Below are 22327 nucleotides of genomic sequence, written 5' to 3'. Positions count from 1 at the left end.
AGGGAAGGATATTATAAACAGCTTGACACTATTCTTATAAATTTTCCTTTTTCCCTTCTACATGCAATCAGACTCTGGAACACACTCCCCCCCCTCCCCCCCCCCCCCCTTTGTAATTCACTCCCCTACCTTAGATGAGTTTTGTACCAACCTGAACATTCATTATGATCACACCTGTGCACAACAATCTTTTTGATTTCTGCACAGTAACAAATATAATAATAATAAGGCCAGACCCTTTTCCAAGCAGGTTATAGGTTAGTCTGGCGCCGCCCGCCAAACTTTTTTTGCCCTTTAAAGGGCGCGCGTGCCAGACTAGTTATAGCTTTATAACCGCCCACGTGGAAGGGTGCTTCTGCTTGTGCACTTGTACCATAGATCATAGTCATAGGGTTAGTATGGAGTGTTATTAGTGCCGTAATTATACCCATATATTACACTAAAAAATAAGGCAAAGGCGAAAGGAAAATATGCATAGGGCGCTCATAGGAGGACGGTTATTTTGAAGACAGCGCTTTTTGGAAGGCGCTATAATTACTGGCGGCGCTTTCTCTGAGTTTAGCACTTTTAATATTCATAGCGATTTCACTAAGGTGATATAGCCCAAGTTTTAATCGATATTTACATTTCAATATCGATAAGTTATTTTATACTTGAATTACCTGCCATGCAGGAATGCCTGATTTCTACTGCATAGGCTTGCCACCGTGAGTGTCCGGCCTATAGCTATACCAACTGAGCTGGTTTCCCTAAACCTGCTCTCTCTCTAGTCAGAGGCAGATCCACAGGAGGGCACAGGTCCCGCCCCTTCCCTCCACACACACACAACACACATACACACATGCACATGCCCACACACACACACATGCACATGCCCACACACACACACACACACACACACACACACACACACACACACACACACACACACACACACACACACACACACACACACACACACACACACACACACACACACACACACACACACACACAAAAGCAGACCAGCCATGCTCTCATTACTCTAGTATGTTAGTACCTGATGACAGACTGTTATCAACACCGACGCAGTTTGGCTGCTAGGCACTCTACAATGGACCTTATCTGCATTGACGCCATAATTGACAAAATTGCCATGTTAGTGTGGGGACTTCATCATGTTTTCATTTGTAGTAACCAAAATTAACTTTGTTTGCAGCTTTCACAACATGGATGATGAAGGTAAGAGGCTAGTTAGCATGATGTAGCAATGCAAAATAATCGCACCAAGCGAAACCAGACCTTAAGTTTTGATACGGATACAAAACTGCGTGCATTTGTCTTGTAAGTAAGTATGTATGCCTCACCTTACCGCTTGCTGCTGTATACAAACATTTTCATAGTGAAACGCCATCTCTCCCAATACAACCTTGTACAAAGTCCCCACACTATTACCGCCATATTTTGTTGTGACGTCAATGCGGATAAGGTCCATAGCAGGACAATGAATCATGCAATTTTCCCAGCACCTGGCTATACAACGTGTCACACGTTTTTGCCGCATGTTTCAATTTACTGCCGCACCTGTGATATCACATGCAACCACTCTATAACTAAGCCTGAATGTGCCACACCCCTAAATGCTTTCAATAGGTATGTAATTTACAAAATTCCAATAGATAGCTACAATTTTTCAAAAATTATTCAGTGGAATTTTCTACTGACTGACTAACAGCTATAAGGCTATGGGCTTAATTTTTTTCACTGTTCGATGTTCCTTTGTCCCTAGATGTGCCTTTGCTGTAGTATGTAAAATGCACACATCATGGACTTACCTTTGTCCTCCTTTGAGTCCCATTTCTTTTTTCTGATAGTTTGTGGTGTTGATTCACAGTAAGCAGATGCATGGCTTCCCTCTTGTAAATGGGTATTTTCCGTGGTAACTGGATTGATTGCAAAGGTGTCATCATTTGCAACACTGTGTAACAGGCTGAAAATAGGTGAAAGCAAAGTGTGTAATAGCCACTTCACTTTTGAGCATAGTTGGGGCACGTTTAGATGAAAACATTAACTCTGGCACCACCTTTTCTTTTAATGTATTATGCATGGTCTTCTGGTTCTGACAGTTCTTCAGGAAACCCAGCATTAGATTCTTGAGGAACAACTCTTAATTGGATTCTGTTCCTCTGAAGTTGACCTGAAGGAGTCTCTACAAGATAGGATCTGGGGGTTTCTGTTGAAGTAACCACTCTGCTCGAAACCGGACCATTATCAGAGTCTACCCAAACAGGAGTGTCATCAGGGATCATAGGTAAATCCTTGGTCCTATGACGTTTGTCAAAATTGTCCTTCTGTTTCAGCTTGTATGTGGCATCAGACTTCTGAAATTCTTCCAAATAGGTCCATTGAGGAATCAGCTTACATTCTGCAGTAGGAACACAAGTTTGGATCTGTCTCCCCATACTCAATTCAGCTGGGCTCCTTCCACACCAGGGAAGAGGTGTTGACCTATAAGTAAGCAATGCCATGTATGGATCTTTACTGTTTTTCAATAAATGTTTAACAGTTTGAACCATGCGTTCACCTTGCCCATTACTCTGGGGATACTTGGGGCTGCTTGTGATGTGACAGAATCCATATTCTTTTGCAAACTGAGTAAACTCTAGAGCTGAGAATTGCGGACCATTATCACTGCGAACTACTTCAGGGATTCCATGATGTGAGAACACACTTTTGAGGTGGCTAATAACAGCTGCTGAGGTAGTTGTTGTCAACTTGGTTACTTCAGGGTACCTTGAAAAATAGTCTACTGTTAACAAATACTTGGTACCTTCCAGTTCAAATGAATCTGTCCCTATAATTTGCCATGGATAATCTGGGAGTGTAGACTTGATCAGGGGTTCTCTCCTCTGTTGGGCTTCTCTAGCACATGTGGGGCACTGACGAACTATCTCAGCAGTATCCTTGGTAATCCCAGGCCACCAAACGGAGCACCTCACTCTGGCTCTACAGCATTCAATCTCCTGATGCCCCTCGTGAATCTTCGCCAAGGTCTCCTTTCTTAAAGAAGAAGGAATAACAATACGCTGGTTGTATAATAGTAAATTATTATGAAGCAAAAAGTAACTTCTCACCTTCCAAACTGCACTCAGGTAAACATCTGTAGGAGATTTGGCAGGCCAACCCCTAGGCACCATATTGTCACTGTCATGCACATTGAGTCATCATCCTGAGCATCTTTGTACTGTTTCAAGCGATGCTCCCCAGCTGGTAGAGCTGCTACCACAGTATCAACAAACCATTCTACTTCTTCTTGAAGTTGTTTGTCACAATGTGGGGATGGTGCTCTTGATAAGGCATCAGCTGTAGTCAGTAACTTTCCAGGTACATGTGACACAGTGTAATTAAACCTGGCCATTCTGAGTCTAAAGCAAAGAGTTCTAGAAGGTAAATTGTCAAGGTTTTTTGGCATTCAACAATGGGATGAGTGGCTTGTGATCTGATTCTATTAGAAAGTGAGTACCCAGTATGTAGTTGGCAAATTTGTCACATGCCCATGTAACTGCCAGGGCCTCTTTTTCTATCTGGACGTAGCGTCGTTCAGTCTCAGTCATGGAGTGGGATGCGTACGCCACTGGCTTCCAGATTTGGCCTGACTGTTGGAGGAGAACCGCACCCAACCCGTAGGAGGATGCATCAGCAAATACTTTGCTACTGGCTTCAGGGTCATAAAGTGCCAGGACTGTTGGTTGTGTCAATTCAGCTTTAATTGCTGTGAATGAATCTTCCTGTGTTGGGCCCCACACCCAAGCATGTGACAGACTCAGTAACTCACGTAATGGCTGACTAATTTGGGCTAGCCGGGGAGAAAATTTCCCTAACTGGTTAGCCATTCCCAGGAACCTGCGTAGCTCAGTAACACTAGTAGGGGGTTTCATATTAGATACTGGCGCAATCTTCTCTGGATCTGCTCTGATTCCTTGACTATCAACAAGGTGTCCCAGGAATTTTACAGATTTTTGGTTGAATTCACACTTAGTATGGTTCAGGGTGACATTAGCTGACTGTAGTCGCTGAAGTATTGCCAACAATCTAGAGTTGTGCTCTTGTGGGGTGGAACCAAACACAAGGATATCATCCATCTGGCATACTACCACTTGCAGACCCTCAAGAATTCTCTTCATTCATTTCTGAGATAGTTCTGGGGAACTTGTGATGCCAAAAGGCAATTTGTTAAAACAATACCCCCCCCAAATGGGGTTATGAATATTGTAAGGTGGCGAGAATCTTTGGCAAGAGGAATTTGCCAAAACCCACTATTGGCATCAAGCTTGGAAAATATAGTGGCACTGGCTAACAAGGCTAAAGTTCATCTACTTTGGGCATCGGGTGTACTTCTCTGAGAACACTTTCATTCAACTTCTTCAAATCGACACAAATTCTGATGGCCCCAGATTTTTTTGGAACCACCACCATCCCAGCACACCATGGTGTGGGCTCATCAACCTTAGAAATAATGCCACAAGACTCCATTCAAGTTGATTCTTCTTGGACTTTCTTACGAATTGGTAGTGGTATGTTATGAGGGGTATGAAGAGAGTGTGGCTGTGTATCGTCCTTGAGTTTAATCAAATATTCATCCCCTAAAGTGCCCAAACCTCGGAAAACTGTGGGAAACTGGCTGTAAATGTCCTCAGCAACCATAGCATGAATTCTGCAAATAAGCTGCAGTGCTGTGATGGCTGGTAAGCTGTGTCTCAGGGCACCTGTAAATTGTCCCAGTACAGTCAACTTTTGGTTGGCAGGCCCTGACAATATCTTAGAGGGCTTCTTCAACTTTTTGGGAGTGCACGGTATGTTTCCTCTGATATGGCTGTTACTGCAACACCAGTGTCTAGTTTGAACTGAACGACTTTGGTATCCAGAGTCACTGTAACATACCAAGATGATTCTGAACTGGTTGCCATGGCATCTAGGAATGCAGTATCAAGGCACAGTTCTTCAACAGGAGGTAGTCTCTCACTGGGTGTGGTATCTACAGATAATTCATCAGTGGGTAAAGTGTCGACTGAAAATACTTGTTTCTTAGTCTTGGAAAAACAAAGTGAGCTGTAATGCCCTCTTCTGTTACATCTGTGACATGTGGCACTGATAGCTGGACACTTCACACCTTCTGGATGTCTACTGTGGCCACACCTACTGCATGCTTATGCAGATTGTTGTCTGTCTGGTAACATGCCCCCTCTGAGTTGTTGTGGGTGGGGTATAGTTTTTCCACCAATGGCTCTCTTGTTGGAATACTTGGATACAGCATCCACTACTACAGGGTCTTGCATAGTCCCTTCACCTTTTAACTGACGTTGCTGATCTTGTACAGCTTCGCTCAAACGTACTGCCTTCTTAGATTTGTCAAGCGTTAGTTCTGGGTTGAGCTGAAGGCATTTGGACATGGCTTCATGTCTTATTCCAACAACAATTCTGTCACGGAGCATCTCTTCTGTTAAATTTCCATACTCACAAGTTTCTACTAAGGCATAAAGCTCGGAGATGTACTGCTCCACCGTTTCACCAGGTAATTGGTTGTGACGATTAAATTTGGGAGAATCTGAAACTCGACAAGTGAGCACACTGTTGTTTACGATGGGGGAGAATGCCGACAACGTTCTAACTTCCACGCGAATTACTAGTAAAGAACGAAAGAAATATGACACTGTCCTGGCCAAACTTGACGAGTTCTTCAAAGTTAGAAGGAACGTGATTCTTGAAAGAGATAAACCAGACGCTTCTCTAAACTGTTCGAATCTTCTTTTCCATTTGGACTAGCTGTCTGGATTATTGAAGTCGAAAGGTTCCGGCGTTTTCAACTGAATGCCAGCCATCCCACTTCTGACACCATGTGGCAGTTGCTGCGGTGCATTCACTAAAAAGTCAAACAATTCTTAATAATTCTGTTAATCAATACAACAATCACCAGCACACTCAAGATTACAACAACTGATAATAATTACAACCATGAGACTATTTATATCCTACGTCACGTCACTATAAGAAGTCTGTTCATTACGTAATACCACACTGGTTACATAAAATTAATTACATGAAGTTTTTCAACTGTTAAAGTAATGTTCCTGCTGCATCTGGGGGCAGGCTATTCCATAACTTTATGGCTGATTGGAAGAAGGAATGAAAGCGACAAGTCTATTCTTGATAAGGGTCTCGTGATATAACCTTGGGTTGTGGTATGGAGAAGGGTTATTTCATTGTTGGGTATCTGAATCAGTTAGTTGATGAAGTTACAAGTTTCATATTTGGTTTGTGTTACAAGATTACTTGATTAAGTCTATACACAGTACCAAACAGTGAGACAGTGGCTAGATGTTTACTAGATGTTGTATGGAAACATGGTGTACCTTTAAGGATCATACACAATCAAGCCGTAGAATTTCAATCAGAAGTTGTACCCAATGCTAATGGGAATGTCTCAATTGCCCACAACTGGTGGACATCCAAAAACTGATGGACTTGTGGAGAGGTTTAATCAAACTCTTAAACAGATGTTGTCAAAGCTTGTAGGTGAGTTATCTTGTAAGTTATCTCGCAACTCAGGCAATGAAGCCATGCTTACTCAACTGCTACAACGTGATATGCACATTAAATAAAAGAACACTATATACCCTATCAGTTTCGATATCTGTACGATTATGCTTACTTCTGATACCAGATATAGCTAAATTTATCAATATTGACACCTGATATTGTAGCTGATCCGATTATCGGTACACCTTTAGATACAGGCCTAGATGGCACGTAAAAGCAGTTTTATTCTTCAATTTCTTCCTCGATTCTGATTTGGCGGTAACCCCCTTCATCAGATCAAGGTTGTAAAGAACTTCCCATTACATTGCCCTACTATATCAACTATAAGTCCACCATCCTTCTTACAAACTAGTACTAGTCCAGACGCATAGGGGCTTGTTCAATACATCCTGACTCTAATAACTGCATCAGTTCTGCCTCTACTTTAGTCCTAAGAGTATATGGCAACTTCTGTAGAGATGCTATAAAAGGATCTGTCCAAATTAATCTGATGTTCTACAAGATCTGTCTCACCCAGTTCATGATCTGACAAAACAAGCATTTCATTCATCAAACAAAGAAACTTCTTTAAACACTTCCATCCCTCTAGAGTTCCTTCTCTGTGTCTTATTTCAGTGAGGGTAATCATCGCAACTGTGGGCATGGGTCTTCATCCCACGCACTGTCATAGCCCTGGTACAGAAGCAGTAGATGCCTTCCTGTGCAGCTGGAGCCATGAGGTTAATTGGCTTTGTTCCCTGGTGCACTTAATTCCTAGGGTATCCAGCATGCTAGGAAGACTGCAGCTCAGGGTACTTTGATTGCACTGTGCTGGCCATCTGCACCATTTTGGCCTCTTTTGTTTCCAGATGGAGTCCATCTGGCACACTTCATCTGCAACCTGCGAGAGTTACCATCGATTGAGGGTTTGACATTAGCTCAGAGGTTGGGAGCAGCCCTCTTTACAGGAGTTCCCAATACCAAAGTCCTGGCAATATCTATAAAATTTGGGGCAGGTGAAGGTCTGCATACCACTTGTGCTCAATCCGACAGGAATGATTGTCAAGTGAGCCCACACAATTAAGATGTATTGTGTAAGTTAGTGAATGTGTATGTGGCTTGTATAATAGCATGTGGCTTGACAGATGTAGTATTAACATAGTATTATGGCAGGAATTGTATGCTAGTAACTATACAGCTGGTTTAATAATAGCCTATCTTGGCACCAACTGAGGCAACCAGCTTTAACTGCTGATTACTGTGGTCATGACCACCTTGTGTGCAAGGTCACTGTCAATTAACTGGCTGGATATGTCAGCCATAAGTGGATGCATCCCCATGTGAGTTAGGTACCATGGGTGAATTGAGGATGGGTTGTTACCCACCAGGTCACAGCTCTTGGGCTGGTAAGTATGACCTAAATCCTAAATATTGACACTTTGATGAAGTGGTGGGTGTAGTCATATGGAATTATAATGTGGTCACAGTCTCTCGGACTGGTATGTATGACCTTTGAACTTTTGTTGCCAGCAAAAACCATCATAGCTTGCACAGTGTGAGTGTCACTGGCCCCTTGTTGTCCATGCGACAAGTTCTCTGCCGATGCATGTCTATGCATGGAACCATACTTATTACCGTGTTGTTGCAATTCCTTACCTTCTGTCATGTGTTTTTTTCTGCAGCGATATTTCCTCATGGTATGTGGCCCCTCTTGGCCAACCTCCAGGATCCGGAGCTTTGTAGGCTGGCTAAAGCACTTCCTATTACAGTTTTGAGGAGGTAGAGCAGCTACAAGTACCAATAGGAAGTACCTAGGATCCTATAAACGATAGAAACGCTGGTCATACCCTTACAGCATTCCCTGTGGAAAGTAGCCACCTACATAGCTCTGTACCTTCAACACTTATCAGATACTACTAAATCAAAGGCTGCAGTGGAGGATATAGTGAATGTTGTCTCCTGGGTTCATGGAGCTGCAGGGCTGTCCTCTCCGACTAGCAACCCCCTTATCATATCAATATTGGACGGAGCTTGCTAAGCCAGTCAAAAAGAAACAGCCATTTACCACTGAAATGCTTGGGGCTCTAGTTAAGGATGCCAATGAGCACTGCTCCCTACCCAACATACGGATAACTGCCGCAACATTGTTGGCTTATGCAGGGTTTTTCCATTTTGATGAGCTATCCGATCTACATCCCGTTGACCTGAAATTTGACAAGGATATGGTGACCGTGCAGATAAGGAAGAGCAAGAATGACCAGTTACGCAAATGGGATAAAGTTGCTGTCGCCAGAGCCAAGAATACCACTTGTCCAGTGGGCATGCTGGAAAGGTACATGTCGATGGGTAATATTGATCCACAGGATGCCCGACCTCTTTTTTGTGGAATAACCCATTCAAACTTTGGAGAGAAGCTGCGAGTGGCAGGTGGGCTTTCCTATACTAGAATGTGGGAGCTCCTACAAATGAAGTTACAGCAGCTGGGTCACTCTCCCGATTTATTTGGTACACATAGCTTACGTTCTAGTGGCGCTACTGCAGTAGCTAATGCTGGTGTTCCAGACCGCCTCTTCAAACGACATGGTCGTTGGTGTTCTGAAGGAGCCAAAGACGGATATGTCGAAGATTCCCTAGATAGTCGCCTTTCCGTGTCGGGAAGTTGGGGATGTGAGTTATGTGCTGGTTCCCATGCATGAACACACTCCCCACTCTTTGTGACTCTAATGAATGTTGAAATTTAATTGCAGTACCCTGAGTGGGCAGCTATCTCCTTAGTACTGTGTAGCTGGTTGTGGGAATGATGGGGGTTGGGTTGAGGGTTACTGTAATGGGACGAGGTTTACTGTAATGGGACGAGGTTTACTGTAATGGCATTTTAGTGGGAGATGTATGTTCTGTTGTTTGAGCTTGTGAATTAGACAGAAAATAAGATCCTGCTGGTATGATGTAATGGAGGGAACATGTGGGATAGCGTATACAGTATATGGGTGGTTAGTTAGTAATCCAATGATTCAATCTAGCTGAGTGTTGTGCTACTGTTCTTGCTTTGTAGTGTTCTCTGTGTTATTTTTCTTCCCTCCCACCCAGCTGAAGTTTCCTTAACTTTGTTGAAGTTGATTGCAGCATCTGCAGTTACCAGACACACAAGACTTTGACATTGTTATGTTAATTTAGTTGTTTTATTGATCATGAGTTAGTTTTCTCCTTTAAGCAGTTTTCATAGGCTGTGGTATGTAGTGTTTGCTAGATATGCATGGTACTTGTGGCAGAACAGAGTGTATAGCTTTCAGGTTTTGCATATATTTGCAATCTCAAAGCTTAGGTGGTTTGCCAGGTTTTTCCCTTGGAGTTGTGTGGGTCATCAACTCCTAAATTAAATTTCGTGTTGTGACTATGTTTGTTTCTATGTTTGCTTTAAATTGGTTCTGACCCCTGCTCTGCCTCACCATGCTGCCATTTACTGCTGCACTATACTTGTGTAAGTGAATGTTGAAATTTAATTACAGTAGCCTGCACTAGTGGGCAGCTATCTTCTCAGTACTGTGTAGCTGGTTGTGGGAATGATGGGGGTTGGATTGAGGGTTACTATAATGGGACGAGGTGTACTGTAATGACATTTTAGTGGGAGTAGCAGTTTCACTTTGGTTTCAGCTATGTTCTACCTATTACCTGACCCTAGACATTGAGAGCAATATGTAAAGTTTGCCACCTTAATACAACTGTTGGGTATAGTACAGTCCATTTGTTACATGATAGATGTCACATGAAGCCATTGATGAACAACACATAAAAATGTGACAAATTCAATGGAGAAAAAATGTAGCTACTGCTGTTGGCAAAAAGACACAACTTCTGCCTAAGCAATAGGGGAGAAATCAAGTTCAAAACATTAGCTAGCTATTGCTTGAAGGTATCACTCAATCAGGAAGTTACAGTAGTCAGTCTTGCCACTATTTCATGGCTACTGATAAGAAGCATTTTGGGTTGTACTAAAAGCACGTAATTATACTTCCATTACTGCCATGTCCTGAAAAAAATAAGGCTGACATTTTTCATGATCTCTACTATATAGTACAACTAGTTTTATTTTTTACTCTAACTGAATGTACATATATACCTCCAGCTAGGTTATGAGAGATGTCAGCACTACAAGTATTTGAGGATAATTATGAATCATTGGTGACATCCTTGCCATTGGATGATGCTATCTTCAGCGCTAAACTACGTTCAAGGAGACTTCTTCCAGGAAATCTCAAGTCAACTATTGAGTCACAGAAAACTCCAGCAGACAAGGCAACAATATTCTTGGATAAAGCAATTGAGCCATCCCTTAAGAATGATGACATTACACCATTGAAGAAGTTACTGACAGTAATGGAGGATAGTGGTAATGATTCATTGAAGAAGTTAGCTAAAACTATCAGATCTACTTTGGATGGTGGACCATCATCCACTGGCAGTGATAATGGTGAGTGATGATGTGTAAGAAAGTTAACATTTTTCTGCTCAATACATTGTACAGTTTGAGTGTATAAAGTGAATATTAGGGCTGAGTGATACTGCCATTTTAGTATCATGATCGATACTAATGCCACTATTCACGATACTGAATAGTTAACGATACTTACAAATAAGTCAATCATATAGCTGGTGCTACATAGAGTATTGCCCAGTATTCCTGCAGGAAGTCTTTAAAGGTAGTACCATGCAAACTAGCCACTATCATCCTTGTTTACAGTAACAGTTATTGTAACACATGCTTTGAGGTTATGATATGGTGTTCACACCTCTCTGCAGGGGTAACCAGGTTATCACTTAACAAGGATTCTTAGACAAGTACTGCATGGTTTTTAATGACAGTTATGTACAGGCAAGGAATCACGATAGTTAACAACAAAATATCGTGATGTATTGCTAAAACGATAATATCGCTCAGCCCTAGTGAATATCTAAATGAACGTATAGTTGTATATCTCTAATTATGAAATGTGTATATTGGTTGAACCTTCTCACTAAAGCCATGTCCTTTAATTAAGTTACAATAACTAGGTGATTCGCATGCACATGGTATGCCTCGCATTGTAAATAAATTATGGATAGTTGTAGATTGCATGTACTTATTTCTACTACAGGTGAATGACTGGTGGAATGGGATAAATATGTTGTGGGCAATTGTAACCCTTAAACCTGCTAATGACTTTTGGGGAATGTGTGTTCACACAATATGGGACGCATGGCGACATTTAGTCTGGCACAGCTGCCCCTTTGATTAAAAATTATGTTTCTAATTGAAGGGGTGGCCACGCTGCCAGACTATGCGACTTTAGGTGGGGTAACTTACTTCTTATAAAACTAAACATTGATCGAAAGTCTGCTTCCTGGGCTAGAACACTGTAACTAGCAATGAACAACACAGTGAGTTGCATCTCCATGGGCATGGCTTGTAGTCACTGCTAAACCATCAACACATAACTCAATTAAAAGGCCAAATAACTTATCTCTAGCCTAGAGCTGGGTGTCTGATATACTAGTACGTATTGTAGGAGATTAGACGATATTTTAATGATACCGTTACCGTACCGGATGAATTTAGAATATACCACCATACCGTCTAGAGTTAGATGACAGCTGATTCATAGCATAATCCTGTTATTCCTGCCTTTACTAATGTGAAGACACTTTACCAATGTGAAAGATAACTTTCTAATTGTATTAAAGTCATTTTAGCGTCCTTCTATCACCCTTTCCAGCACTTTATATATTAAATTCTTAAAAATATAATCCATACCATGGTATGTATTTGCACTGTGATATTTTCTATAATACCTACCGGCTTTGGCAAATCTCATACCGCCCAGCCTCCCCCACATCATTATACTACACACTGCAGTGGAGATTAACACCGGCTTTGATTTAATCAAAACCGATTAATTGGCTAGTAGCCAATATCAACCCGATACTGATTATTGGCCATTATGCTTCAGTAGGGCTGAAACAAATACTAATACTTGGAGAGTACTCGTTAAGGATTTGGTACTCGGATAGTAAAATTGGTACTCGAGTACTCGTTAAGATCACATGACCCAACTCACATGATGTATTTGTCATCAGGGAGTGACACAGTGAAGGTTGTAGAGTTTTGATTAGCATATTTTTTCGTCAGGGACACTAACATCAGTACTTTAATACAGTGTGTGTATCATTGTTGTTACTTGAAAAGCTGTAAACTGTTTAAGGTTGGTACAAAACATGTCAAATGGGTATGACTACAAATAACTAGTATTCGTGAGTACTCGATCGTTAACTCTAGAGAGTACTCAAATACTAAAAAACCATAATCGTTTCAGCCCTAATTTTCAGCTACCTGTTGTAAATGAATGCAAACGATTCTCAATATAAATGTGATGGTCAGCACAGGGAAACTACCACAAATTGACACCTTGAGTTGTCAGCAAAAAGAAATGGGACACAAAGGAGGACAAATGTAAGTCCGTGGTGTTTGCACTGTATATTCTGCAGTATATCAAAAGGCACCTGTTGAGCTAATGCGACATCTCAGTGAGGGAATCAAGCCTGTAGCTTTAATTGTTATTGATTGTCTGAAGGCATTGGTTAGTAAGTCAGTCAGTGGAAAGGTTATCTGAATGAGCATTTCCAGTCACACTTTTCAGGTTGATTTACAGTTAACTAATATCAAGGGACTATCAGGGCTGATTTCTGGTCAATTTGTGGTAAGAAAATGATGATGCCTAATATACAGCACTACTGTACATATGTGTGACAAAATAGTTGTCATACTTTATAGCCTCCACCCATAAACTCTCCCTCACTCTCTTCCTCCCTTTATTCTTACTCTTCAAAGTAAGGAGAAGCACCTTCTGTTCCTCCACCTACTTTGATAAGTTATGTACAGTGTACAAGCATCCACTAATTGACTCCCAATTTCACGTACACTGTATAACAAAACACTATGACATTACAAGTCATGATAAACTATATAAATCTTAGCTGACCATAACAAACAGGTAGAAATTCTGTATTGGTGCATGGTATATGTACAGTGTGGAAGTTGAAATTACTGTTAGTTTATCATTTTCCACACCAGCTGATAACAATTCATCATCTACTGATGACTCAACTGATGAACCAGTAGCTACTGGGAGAGGAAGGAAGAGGACTAAATACAAGAAGGGAGGAACTAAAAGGAGGAAGAGATCAGTCAGTACTGAATCAGGTTATTATTTGTACAATAAAAATTAGGGTTCCACTGACAGAAAAATACTTACTGATTTGACACCGATGCCTAACAGTAAATACAGATACCAATAATTGCCATACAATTTACACACCTCTCAAGTTAGCTATGTGTGACTGCTCTATTAGAATGTTCTATTAGAGTATTTCAATTTTTTCATGCAAACATAGTAAGTAGCAGTTGCTCAATGTTTAACAAAGCAATTCCAGTACTTTTCTAGAATAATGCTCAACACTATTTCTTGCCTGTTATATCCCACATTTTACTAGCATAGCATTTACGATATTAGTTATAATGATCATGATCGGCACAGGTGGCAATTAATCAGTATCGGAATACCTAAACAATCAGTACCGATCAGTAACAAAATGCCTAATATCAGCTCCAATTTGATACCGATCCAATTATTGGTGGAACACTAATAAATGATTTTAAGCCTATAACCATATTACTTTGTCATGAATCATGATAGAGGGCTCATAATAGGGATTGCCCATGTCTTTTGCAAAAATCCTAATAGATTGTGCACCTAAAAACCACCTTGAAAAGTATCCTTTAACTCAAAACAACTATGTATTTGGTGGTTATTTGCAATGAGTATAGGTCCACTAGTGAGTATCAAGTGAAAAGGAAACAGTAAGTGTATTTGTGACACAACTGGAATTTGCTGTTTGGTTCATATTATTCATAACATTATTTGCTTCACTCATGTGTGGCAAAACTTATCAACTCTTTCACCGTAAAAGGTACACAGCCATGCTTACTGAGTCCTTTCCCATGTCCATGACCTATTTTCTATTTTGTTTTAAGATGGAACAGCCCAAACTGGGCCGTGTTTTCTTGCTTAGACGCTATAGCCATATATAAAAGTATAAAGAGTTAAATTTTTGTTAATCAAATCTGTTGTATTAAGCTCAAATGAACCAGGAAGCTTAATCCCAAGGCCTGCTCCTAGATGTTTTTCTTGGCGTGATTAGATAATTATTTTCTGCAGTGTTAAACGACCTTTCTTTCTACTTCTGTTTCAACAGCTTATTTCCTCCAATCTTACCATTGTTCTGTACAAGCCAGTCTTGTGGTTTATGATTCATTTTTGTGGGTGCCACCATGTGGTGCCACATAGACCATACACCTGTACTACAGTACATGATTATTGTCTCAATCATTATTGTCACACTTTGTGTACTTACTGAATACTCATGTACAGAATATGCTTTACTGAGCTAGCTATGTACTTGTGACAAAAACTCTGATGAGCATAAGTTAAGCAAAGTAGTCAGTGACTTATCAGCCCAGCTAGAGACAGTATGTTCATAATGGCTTGGCTCATTGGAGTGTGTGCTATGTGCATTCATTCACAAATCAGGGTGTCGATACTCTTAATTTATACCTAACTACAGATTACAAAAATAACATATAAAAGTATCTAGCTTGGTAATCTTTAAAACTGATGAATCTGTTATACTCATGTGTCTAGCAAGTTATAATCCATAAATGGATTTGAAATAAGTACATAAACTAGAAAATTAAAAATTTAATAGGGATCGCTGAAAAAACTTATGGTCTCTAATTTTAGGTGTTCAAAAAAATTCTGAAATTTAGAAAATTATGTTCAAGCTACAATGAACTCTGTCAGACATATGTGTGTGATACTTAGCTGTATGGTCTGCAGTAATAGACAAATTTCATAAGAAAAAAATTAACTGTTGTCCCTAGCAACCTAAATTTTACAATTTTTGTAGGTGTCAATGTCTCTTAAAAGATAGCACATATAAGTCACGAGATATGACTTTTTGAAGTTGTAATTTTCCCATACATTAATTGTATATGAGAGGGACACCAATTGCCCTTTCTTGGTAATCACATGCCCCCTCACATAGATATAGATGGGAAAACCACCAATTATATCTTGTGACATATATATGTGACCATCACAGTGAAAACCTGTATAGTTTGTACAACCTCCGAATTTCTTTTTGTTTTCTCAACATTGTCTGCATTGTTCAAGGAATGGTTCACCAAGTTTCAGTTGATTATGGTGAGTAGTTTAGGAATTACACAGCACTAGACAGTAGGAAGAGCAGGGAAATCGATTTGTACAGTGACTATACTAAAAATAAACTACAGGTGCTTACATTTGCAGCCATAACTTCCGTTTGGATTAGTCTAAAGAGTTGGGATTTGGCTTACAATGTTCACCATGAATTGGCAGATCGACCAAGGTTTAGTTTTCGGCCAGCAGTTACTTGCGCATAGGTGTATGAAGGCGGTTTTATTGAAGAAACAGCAATGATTTTGTTTACATCTACTGCATCATAAAGAAACACATGTGACAAACCATTGGGGCTACAAAAATTAAACAAAGACTGTCGAACTCCCCATGAGTAGGCGAATAAGATGGTGTATAGGTTTAATTGATTTGAGTCTTCCTTCTGTGAGTAACAGCTTGATTAGAACTTGCGTAAAGTTTTCTTTGTAACACATGTATTTTCATCATTTTCTTTAAATTTCACTTTTCTCTAAACGCATGCTTGTTTGAACTAGACAGGTTTTTGTTGAGACTGTCACATATGCTATCTTTTCAAAATTTGGAGAAGTTACTTTAGACATTATCACCAAAAAGTAATGGGAAATTTAGGTTGCTAGAGGCAACAGTTATTATTATGTGCTATAAACTTTAAGCCTTATTATGGAATTTGTCTATTCAATTTGCAGCTTATGAGTTTCCATATGTTTATACTTACAATAATTACATCATCACAAAATTGCATGGCTAGTTAATTGTATGCTGTACAAAGCCATGTAGCCGATTGTGTGGAGACACACCCACTGACGAACAACCCTCCCTATCTCCCAATAGAGGCAGGAAAACGCCACCTCAGGGCATTGACACAATTAAAGATTTCTATTATCCACCCCAGGTTCAAGGCCACCAAACTCCTTACCCAGCAACTTTTATACTCACAAGTACATACCATCACAAAATAGCACAGCTAGTTAATTGTATGCTGTACAAAGCCATGTAACCGATTGTGGAGACACTATACAACTGCTTCCTTACTCCTTTGCTTTGTGTGGTACCAGTAAACAGCTCATAATACGATAGTGACTTGTGTTACTATAATAGGTATTGACACAGACACCAAGAAGGTGAGGAAGAAGCATAAATCACAATCAACAAATGAACTCAGTCCAGCATCACAGGCAGGTATGTAATAGAAATTGCAATTCTGTATACCTAGATACCTGGATAGGGGTTTCTGTGATTATACTGTATATAAGAAGCTACATACTAACCCGTAAATTTCCCACTTGAGGAGAATGGGAATTTCCATGAATATATTAGAAACAGTCTTTACAGAAGGTTTTAAAAATAACACAACACCAGAATTGGTATACTGAAACACTGGGATTTTTAGGGCTAAAACAAATACTGCAAATACTCAAGTACTTGTTAAGGATTTACTGCTTAAAGTCAGTATAAAACTTGTCACATGGGTATGACTACAAGTAGCTAGTATTGGTGAACGAATACTCAATCGTTAACTCTAGAGAGTCTAAAAAACCATGATCATTTCAGCCCTAGTTTTTATTAGCATATCGAAAGTTAACAGTGCGAATCAGGATTCATAGGGGCACTATGTAAGGAATCTCCCAGACTGTATAACTGTGAAATATAACTTACAGACCACATCACAGCATTTGATCCAATTTGTTTTGTGACCAAGGTTAACATACCATCTTATCAACTTTCCTTTGAGGAATATCTATAACTAGTCTTTAATTTCGCTAGTAATATACCCTCAACCTTAAATCAATTCTTAAAACCTTCTGTAAACATCATTTCTAAAATATTCACTGTATCCTCAAGTGGAAAATTTTTTAGCATATATATATGGGCTATTCTTCTAATAAATTTGTGGAATTCCCTTTTGGTTGATATACGTACTGTATAGTACATTATCTACAACTATATACAATGATGACATTTCGAGTTGCTTCCAGCAATATTTGAATGGGAACTATACAGTTGGCATTAAGACAATGAGTATCATCAATGCCAAATATGTATTCAGCATTAAAACAGGGTCAGGTCACACAGGTGATATTTTGTCCAATCAAAATACTAGATATAGACATCCAATCTATTTTTTACTTATTTTGCTAACAAAGCACTTCAGAGAAAAAAATATGACACATTTGTATATCCAAGTCACTACTACTACTGACCCAGGTGACCCACTGACTAGTGTGCTAGACCACTATGTTACCACCAAACCAGTACAAAGGTATTCATTTTCAAGTGTCATAAACTCCAGTTATTAGGCCCATATTGCTTGTTAAGCGGACATGGAAGTAAGCTGTGAAGTTCAGGTTACAATGAAGGGTACAGTGAAACCTCAATTATCCGAATTAATTGGGGAAAGGGTGTTCATATAATCGAATAGTATGTAAAATCGAACTTCCATACATTTGTATACAGAGCTTGCTCAACTACTCTAATAAAGCATACACTTGTTAACAAAATACTCTAATTGAGCAGTCAATTTGGTGTTCAGATAATCAAGAGTTTGGTTAATCGGTGATCAGTGTTCAGATAATCAAATTTCCACTCTAATTGGAAAAGGCGGATATGGTCAGACACGGACACGGACACGGACATGGACATTTTCGAAATACACTTTTACATTTATACAACATTTAATTTTCATACCTAACATTGTTCTGTACAGTTGTTTTCATTTCTAGACACAGAGACTTCACTTCCAGACACTAAGATAGGCTTTGAGTAGCGCTTATTTGTACTGTTGTACACATGCTACAGTAATCTAATGCATACTCACAGAGATTCAGCTGGCATGCCCCAACTTTGCCTTACAAGCCAGTACCTTAGTAGGTATAAACGCCTGCAGCTTACACTGAAAGCTGAGAGCTCCAAGATCTGGCGTAAGGACAGTAAACTAGGGTGGATCTCTATTATTACATAACTTCATTAGATTTCTAGAACACTTGTACAACAGTACATCATCTATAATACTTGTAGTTGCTAGCCAATCCTTAGCACATGTGCTTATAAATGGATAAGCACTACATGAAGACCATGTCTGGGCCTAGAAGTGAAGATTTACTGCTAGTGGACATTTAATCCTTAATTTAGTCTACCTACCTATTAGGGATTAAACGTCCACTAGTATATCTGCAGGTGTAGGCGATCTCCATTGTTTCCCCACTTTTCCTATGATTCCTAATCAAACTTAAAATTCTTAATTTTTCCTTATACTTGTTCCAAAATTACACTTGATGTAATTGGTTAATGTGCAGGTTTTGCTGAAACAATCAAAAGTACTAACTTATATGTTCCATTTACTAGTGGACTGGTTAGCTGCTGGGATGAAGGCTACATATTCTAATATGGGAATTAAAAAATCTCCTAAAGAAAAGGATACATGGCCACCAACTATAGTGAAATCTTATGTCAACCTGGCACTGATGTATCAGAAAAATTTACAAACTAGTAAAATAACTGCAGAAGCAACTCATATACGTACAAAAGGTAATATCAGTGATATACCTCAAACAACTCATTGCAAAGAGCTAACTTTGGAAGATATTTTCCTTCCTATGTCAAGTAAGGAGGTGAACACAATTCTCATTGAGGGTCATCCTGGAATAGGAAAGACAACTCTTGTTAAAGAGATTTGCGTTGAATGGGCTGAGGGTAAGCTACTCACCTCTGACAAACTGGTACTCCTCCTGTTGTTAAGAGATCCTAATGTACAGAGAATTACTAATGTACAGCAACTGATAGAGCACTTCACACAGTCAACCAGTAAGGTAACACAACTACACAGTTATTTAGAAGACAATCATGGAGCTGATGTCACCTTGATCATTGATGGCTTTGATGAACTAAGTAATAAGCTCCGTAAAGAATCATTTTTTGTTGATTTAATCCAAAAGAAAACTTTACAAAAATCTAGGGTGGTGGTGACCTCTCGTCCCCATGTCTCTACTTGTATACATGATATTGTAGATAGAAGAATTGAAATTCTTGGATTTGACCAAATAAGCAGATTAGAGTATATCAAAGAAGCCCTACAAGACACTCCTTCTAAGCTAGAGAAGTTACAGAAACACTTTCAACAATATCCAAATATTGATGCCATTTGTTATATTCCTTTAATAATGTCCATCATTGTATTCCTTTGTATGTGTCAACTAGAGGACCTGCCACCAACTGCTTCTAAAATGTATCACAGTTTTGTCTTGCACACAATTTGTCACTATCTGAAGAGGACAGGAAAGATTGATGAGGATGAACACATTAATAAAATGGAACACTTACCACAGCCAGTCCAACAAGTACTACAACAACTACAGAAAGTTGCATTTGATGGTCTTGTAGAGGACAAAATAGTATTCACAATGGATGACTTACCTGACATGTGCAGAGATGATCCCACTTGTTATGGACTACTACAATCTGTTGAATGTTATTGTTCAGATAAAATTGGTAATCCAACCAAATCCTTTAACTTCCTACACTTGGGAATACAAGAATATTTTGCTGCCAAATATGTAGCAATCTTACCAGAGGATGAGGTGTACACACTAATGAAGGAGTCATTTCTTGTTACTGATAATTATGACCCTGATAGTAAGAGTGTCCGCCTCTCCAACATGTGGATCATGTATTGTGGTATAACCAGTGGTCAAAGTAATTCTTTAAGATTTTATCTGTCACCAATTCAAACATATACAACTCTAACACATATTTCATCACCTTCATCAGTGATGTGCAGTGATGATGAAGTATCTGATGACAACACAACACATTCACCAACTGACTCAGTGATGTCATATCAACAACAAACTGCAATCCTAGATACATCATCTACCACACCTGTGATGTCACACAGGCTAGGTAATTCCCTACCATCATCTTCCTTGATAACATCATCAAGTACTTCATTATCATCAACTGGAACTACATTGTTGTTTGCTAATACTGTAGAAGAGATGACTGCTCCATCCCAACAAGGATCAATACTCTAACTATCTCACAAAACATCTTGAAGGACCCAGTGAAGGTTCTCTACTTGTTCCAATGTTTCCAAGAGGCTCAGGATGACAAGTTATGTGACATCTTGTCCAAATCATTTGATAGTGGTAAGATTAACCTCAGTGACCACAGGCTCCTTCCACACCAGGTGGTGTCCCTGGGATTCTTTCTATCAAGGTTACACAGGAAATGGAAGGAACTAAACCTGTCGAGGTGTTTCATTGGAGATCATGGCATAAAGCTATTATACCACTACATTTGTCGAGATATAACAAACAAACAAGAAACAACAACAATTGATCTTAGTTGCAATAAATTTACGGGAGCATCATCACCTCCCATTGGTGACATCATCACTCACCTTCAGCCACATACTCTGATGTTAGATGATAACAATATTACTAGTGTGAAGGACATCTCCACTGCAGTAATAAACACTAACACAGTCAAAGTGTTAAACATGTGGAATAATGACCTCACATCACAAGAAGCATCAGCAATATCTGATATGATGACCTGTTTGGAGGAGTTGTACATCAGTGACAACAAACTTGGTGATGATGGAGCAGTTATAATATCAAAAGGAATAACAGAAACCAACACACTGAGAGTATTGACCATTGGTGTCAATAACATCACATCCACAGGAGCTATAGCAATTGCAAACAGTTTACTACACAACACCTCACTGGAGGAACTAGACATGAGGTTCAATGCTATAGGTCAAGATGGAGCCACAGCAATTGCTCAAGCCATTACTAATAACAAGACATTAAAGAAACTGATCATAAATAAATGTGAAATCACATCCACAGGAGCTACAGCAATTGCAAACAGTTTACTACACAACACCTCACTGGAGGTACTAGACATGAATTGGAATGCTATAGGCAAAGATGGAGCCACAGCAATTGCTCAAGCCATTACTAATAACAAGACACTAAAGAAACTGAACATTAATAGATGTGAAATCACATCCACAGAAGCTACAGCAATTGCAAACAGTTTACTACACAACACCTCACTGGAGGAACTACAATTGAGTTACAATGCTATGGGTAAAGATGTAGCCACAGCAATTGCTCACGCCATTACTAATAACAAGACACTAAAGGAACTGTACCTGTGTGGTGGTACAATAGATGAACAGTCAGCCGTGATAATTATGAGGAGCCTACACCATAACAACTCTATCACTAAACTGTACCTTCTTTATAGACTAGTGGATAATGATAATGTGAAGAGAGAAGTTGAACACATCAATAGGAGGAGGAGGAAATCCAATGTACAAGAATTATTACTTTATAACTGATTAATTAATGTGCGTGTATATATATACATAATGTTGCCTTTAATTGTTTTGTATTTGTCCTTATATGGTATGTGTATGTTCTTTGTATTATTATTATTGTGTGTTGTATGTATTTTTCTCAGACATGGAAGAAAGGCTCTGC

General features: G+C 39.5%; 2 protein-coding genes across 4 annotated transcripts in view; both read left to right on the top strand.

The window, feature by feature from the left end:
* The window catches only part of LOC136252473 (protein NLRC5-like), a 21467-nt gene extending 601 nt beyond the window's left edge, over positions 1-20866 (top strand). For 2 of the 3 annotated variants that reach the window (XM_066044907.1, XM_066044906.1), the window contains 4 exons: positions 10679-11023; positions 13661-13789; positions 16938-17018; positions 19182-20866. In XM_066044907.1, the coding sequence (XP_065900979.1) occupies positions 10693-11023; positions 13661-13789; positions 16938-17018; positions 19182-20866 (2226 nt within the window). In that variant the 5' untranslated portion in view covers positions 10679-10692. Of the gene's footprint in view, positions 1-9642; positions 10004-10678; positions 11024-13660; positions 13790-16937; positions 17019-19181 lie in introns of those variants that run through there. The other variant, XR_010699582.1, reaches the window with a different exon arrangement.
* On the top strand, positions 20862-22327 carry LOC136252474 (NLR family CARD domain-containing protein 3-like). The gene has a single exon (XM_066044908.1). The coding sequence runs from the start codon at positions 21253-21255 to the stop codon at positions 22183-22185; it is 933 nt and encodes a 310-aa protein (XP_065900980.1). The 5' UTR covers positions 20862-21252; the 3' UTR covers positions 22186-22327.

Source organism: Dysidea avara, chromosome 4, assembly GCF_963678975.1.
Source record: "Dysidea avara chromosome 4, odDysAvar1.4, whole genome shotgun sequence".
NCBI lineage: Eukaryota > Metazoa > Porifera > Demospongiae > Dictyoceratida > Dysideidae > Dysidea > Dysidea avara.
Note: the sequence above shows the minus strand (reverse complement) of the source record. Positions and strands in the feature narration are given on the sequence as shown.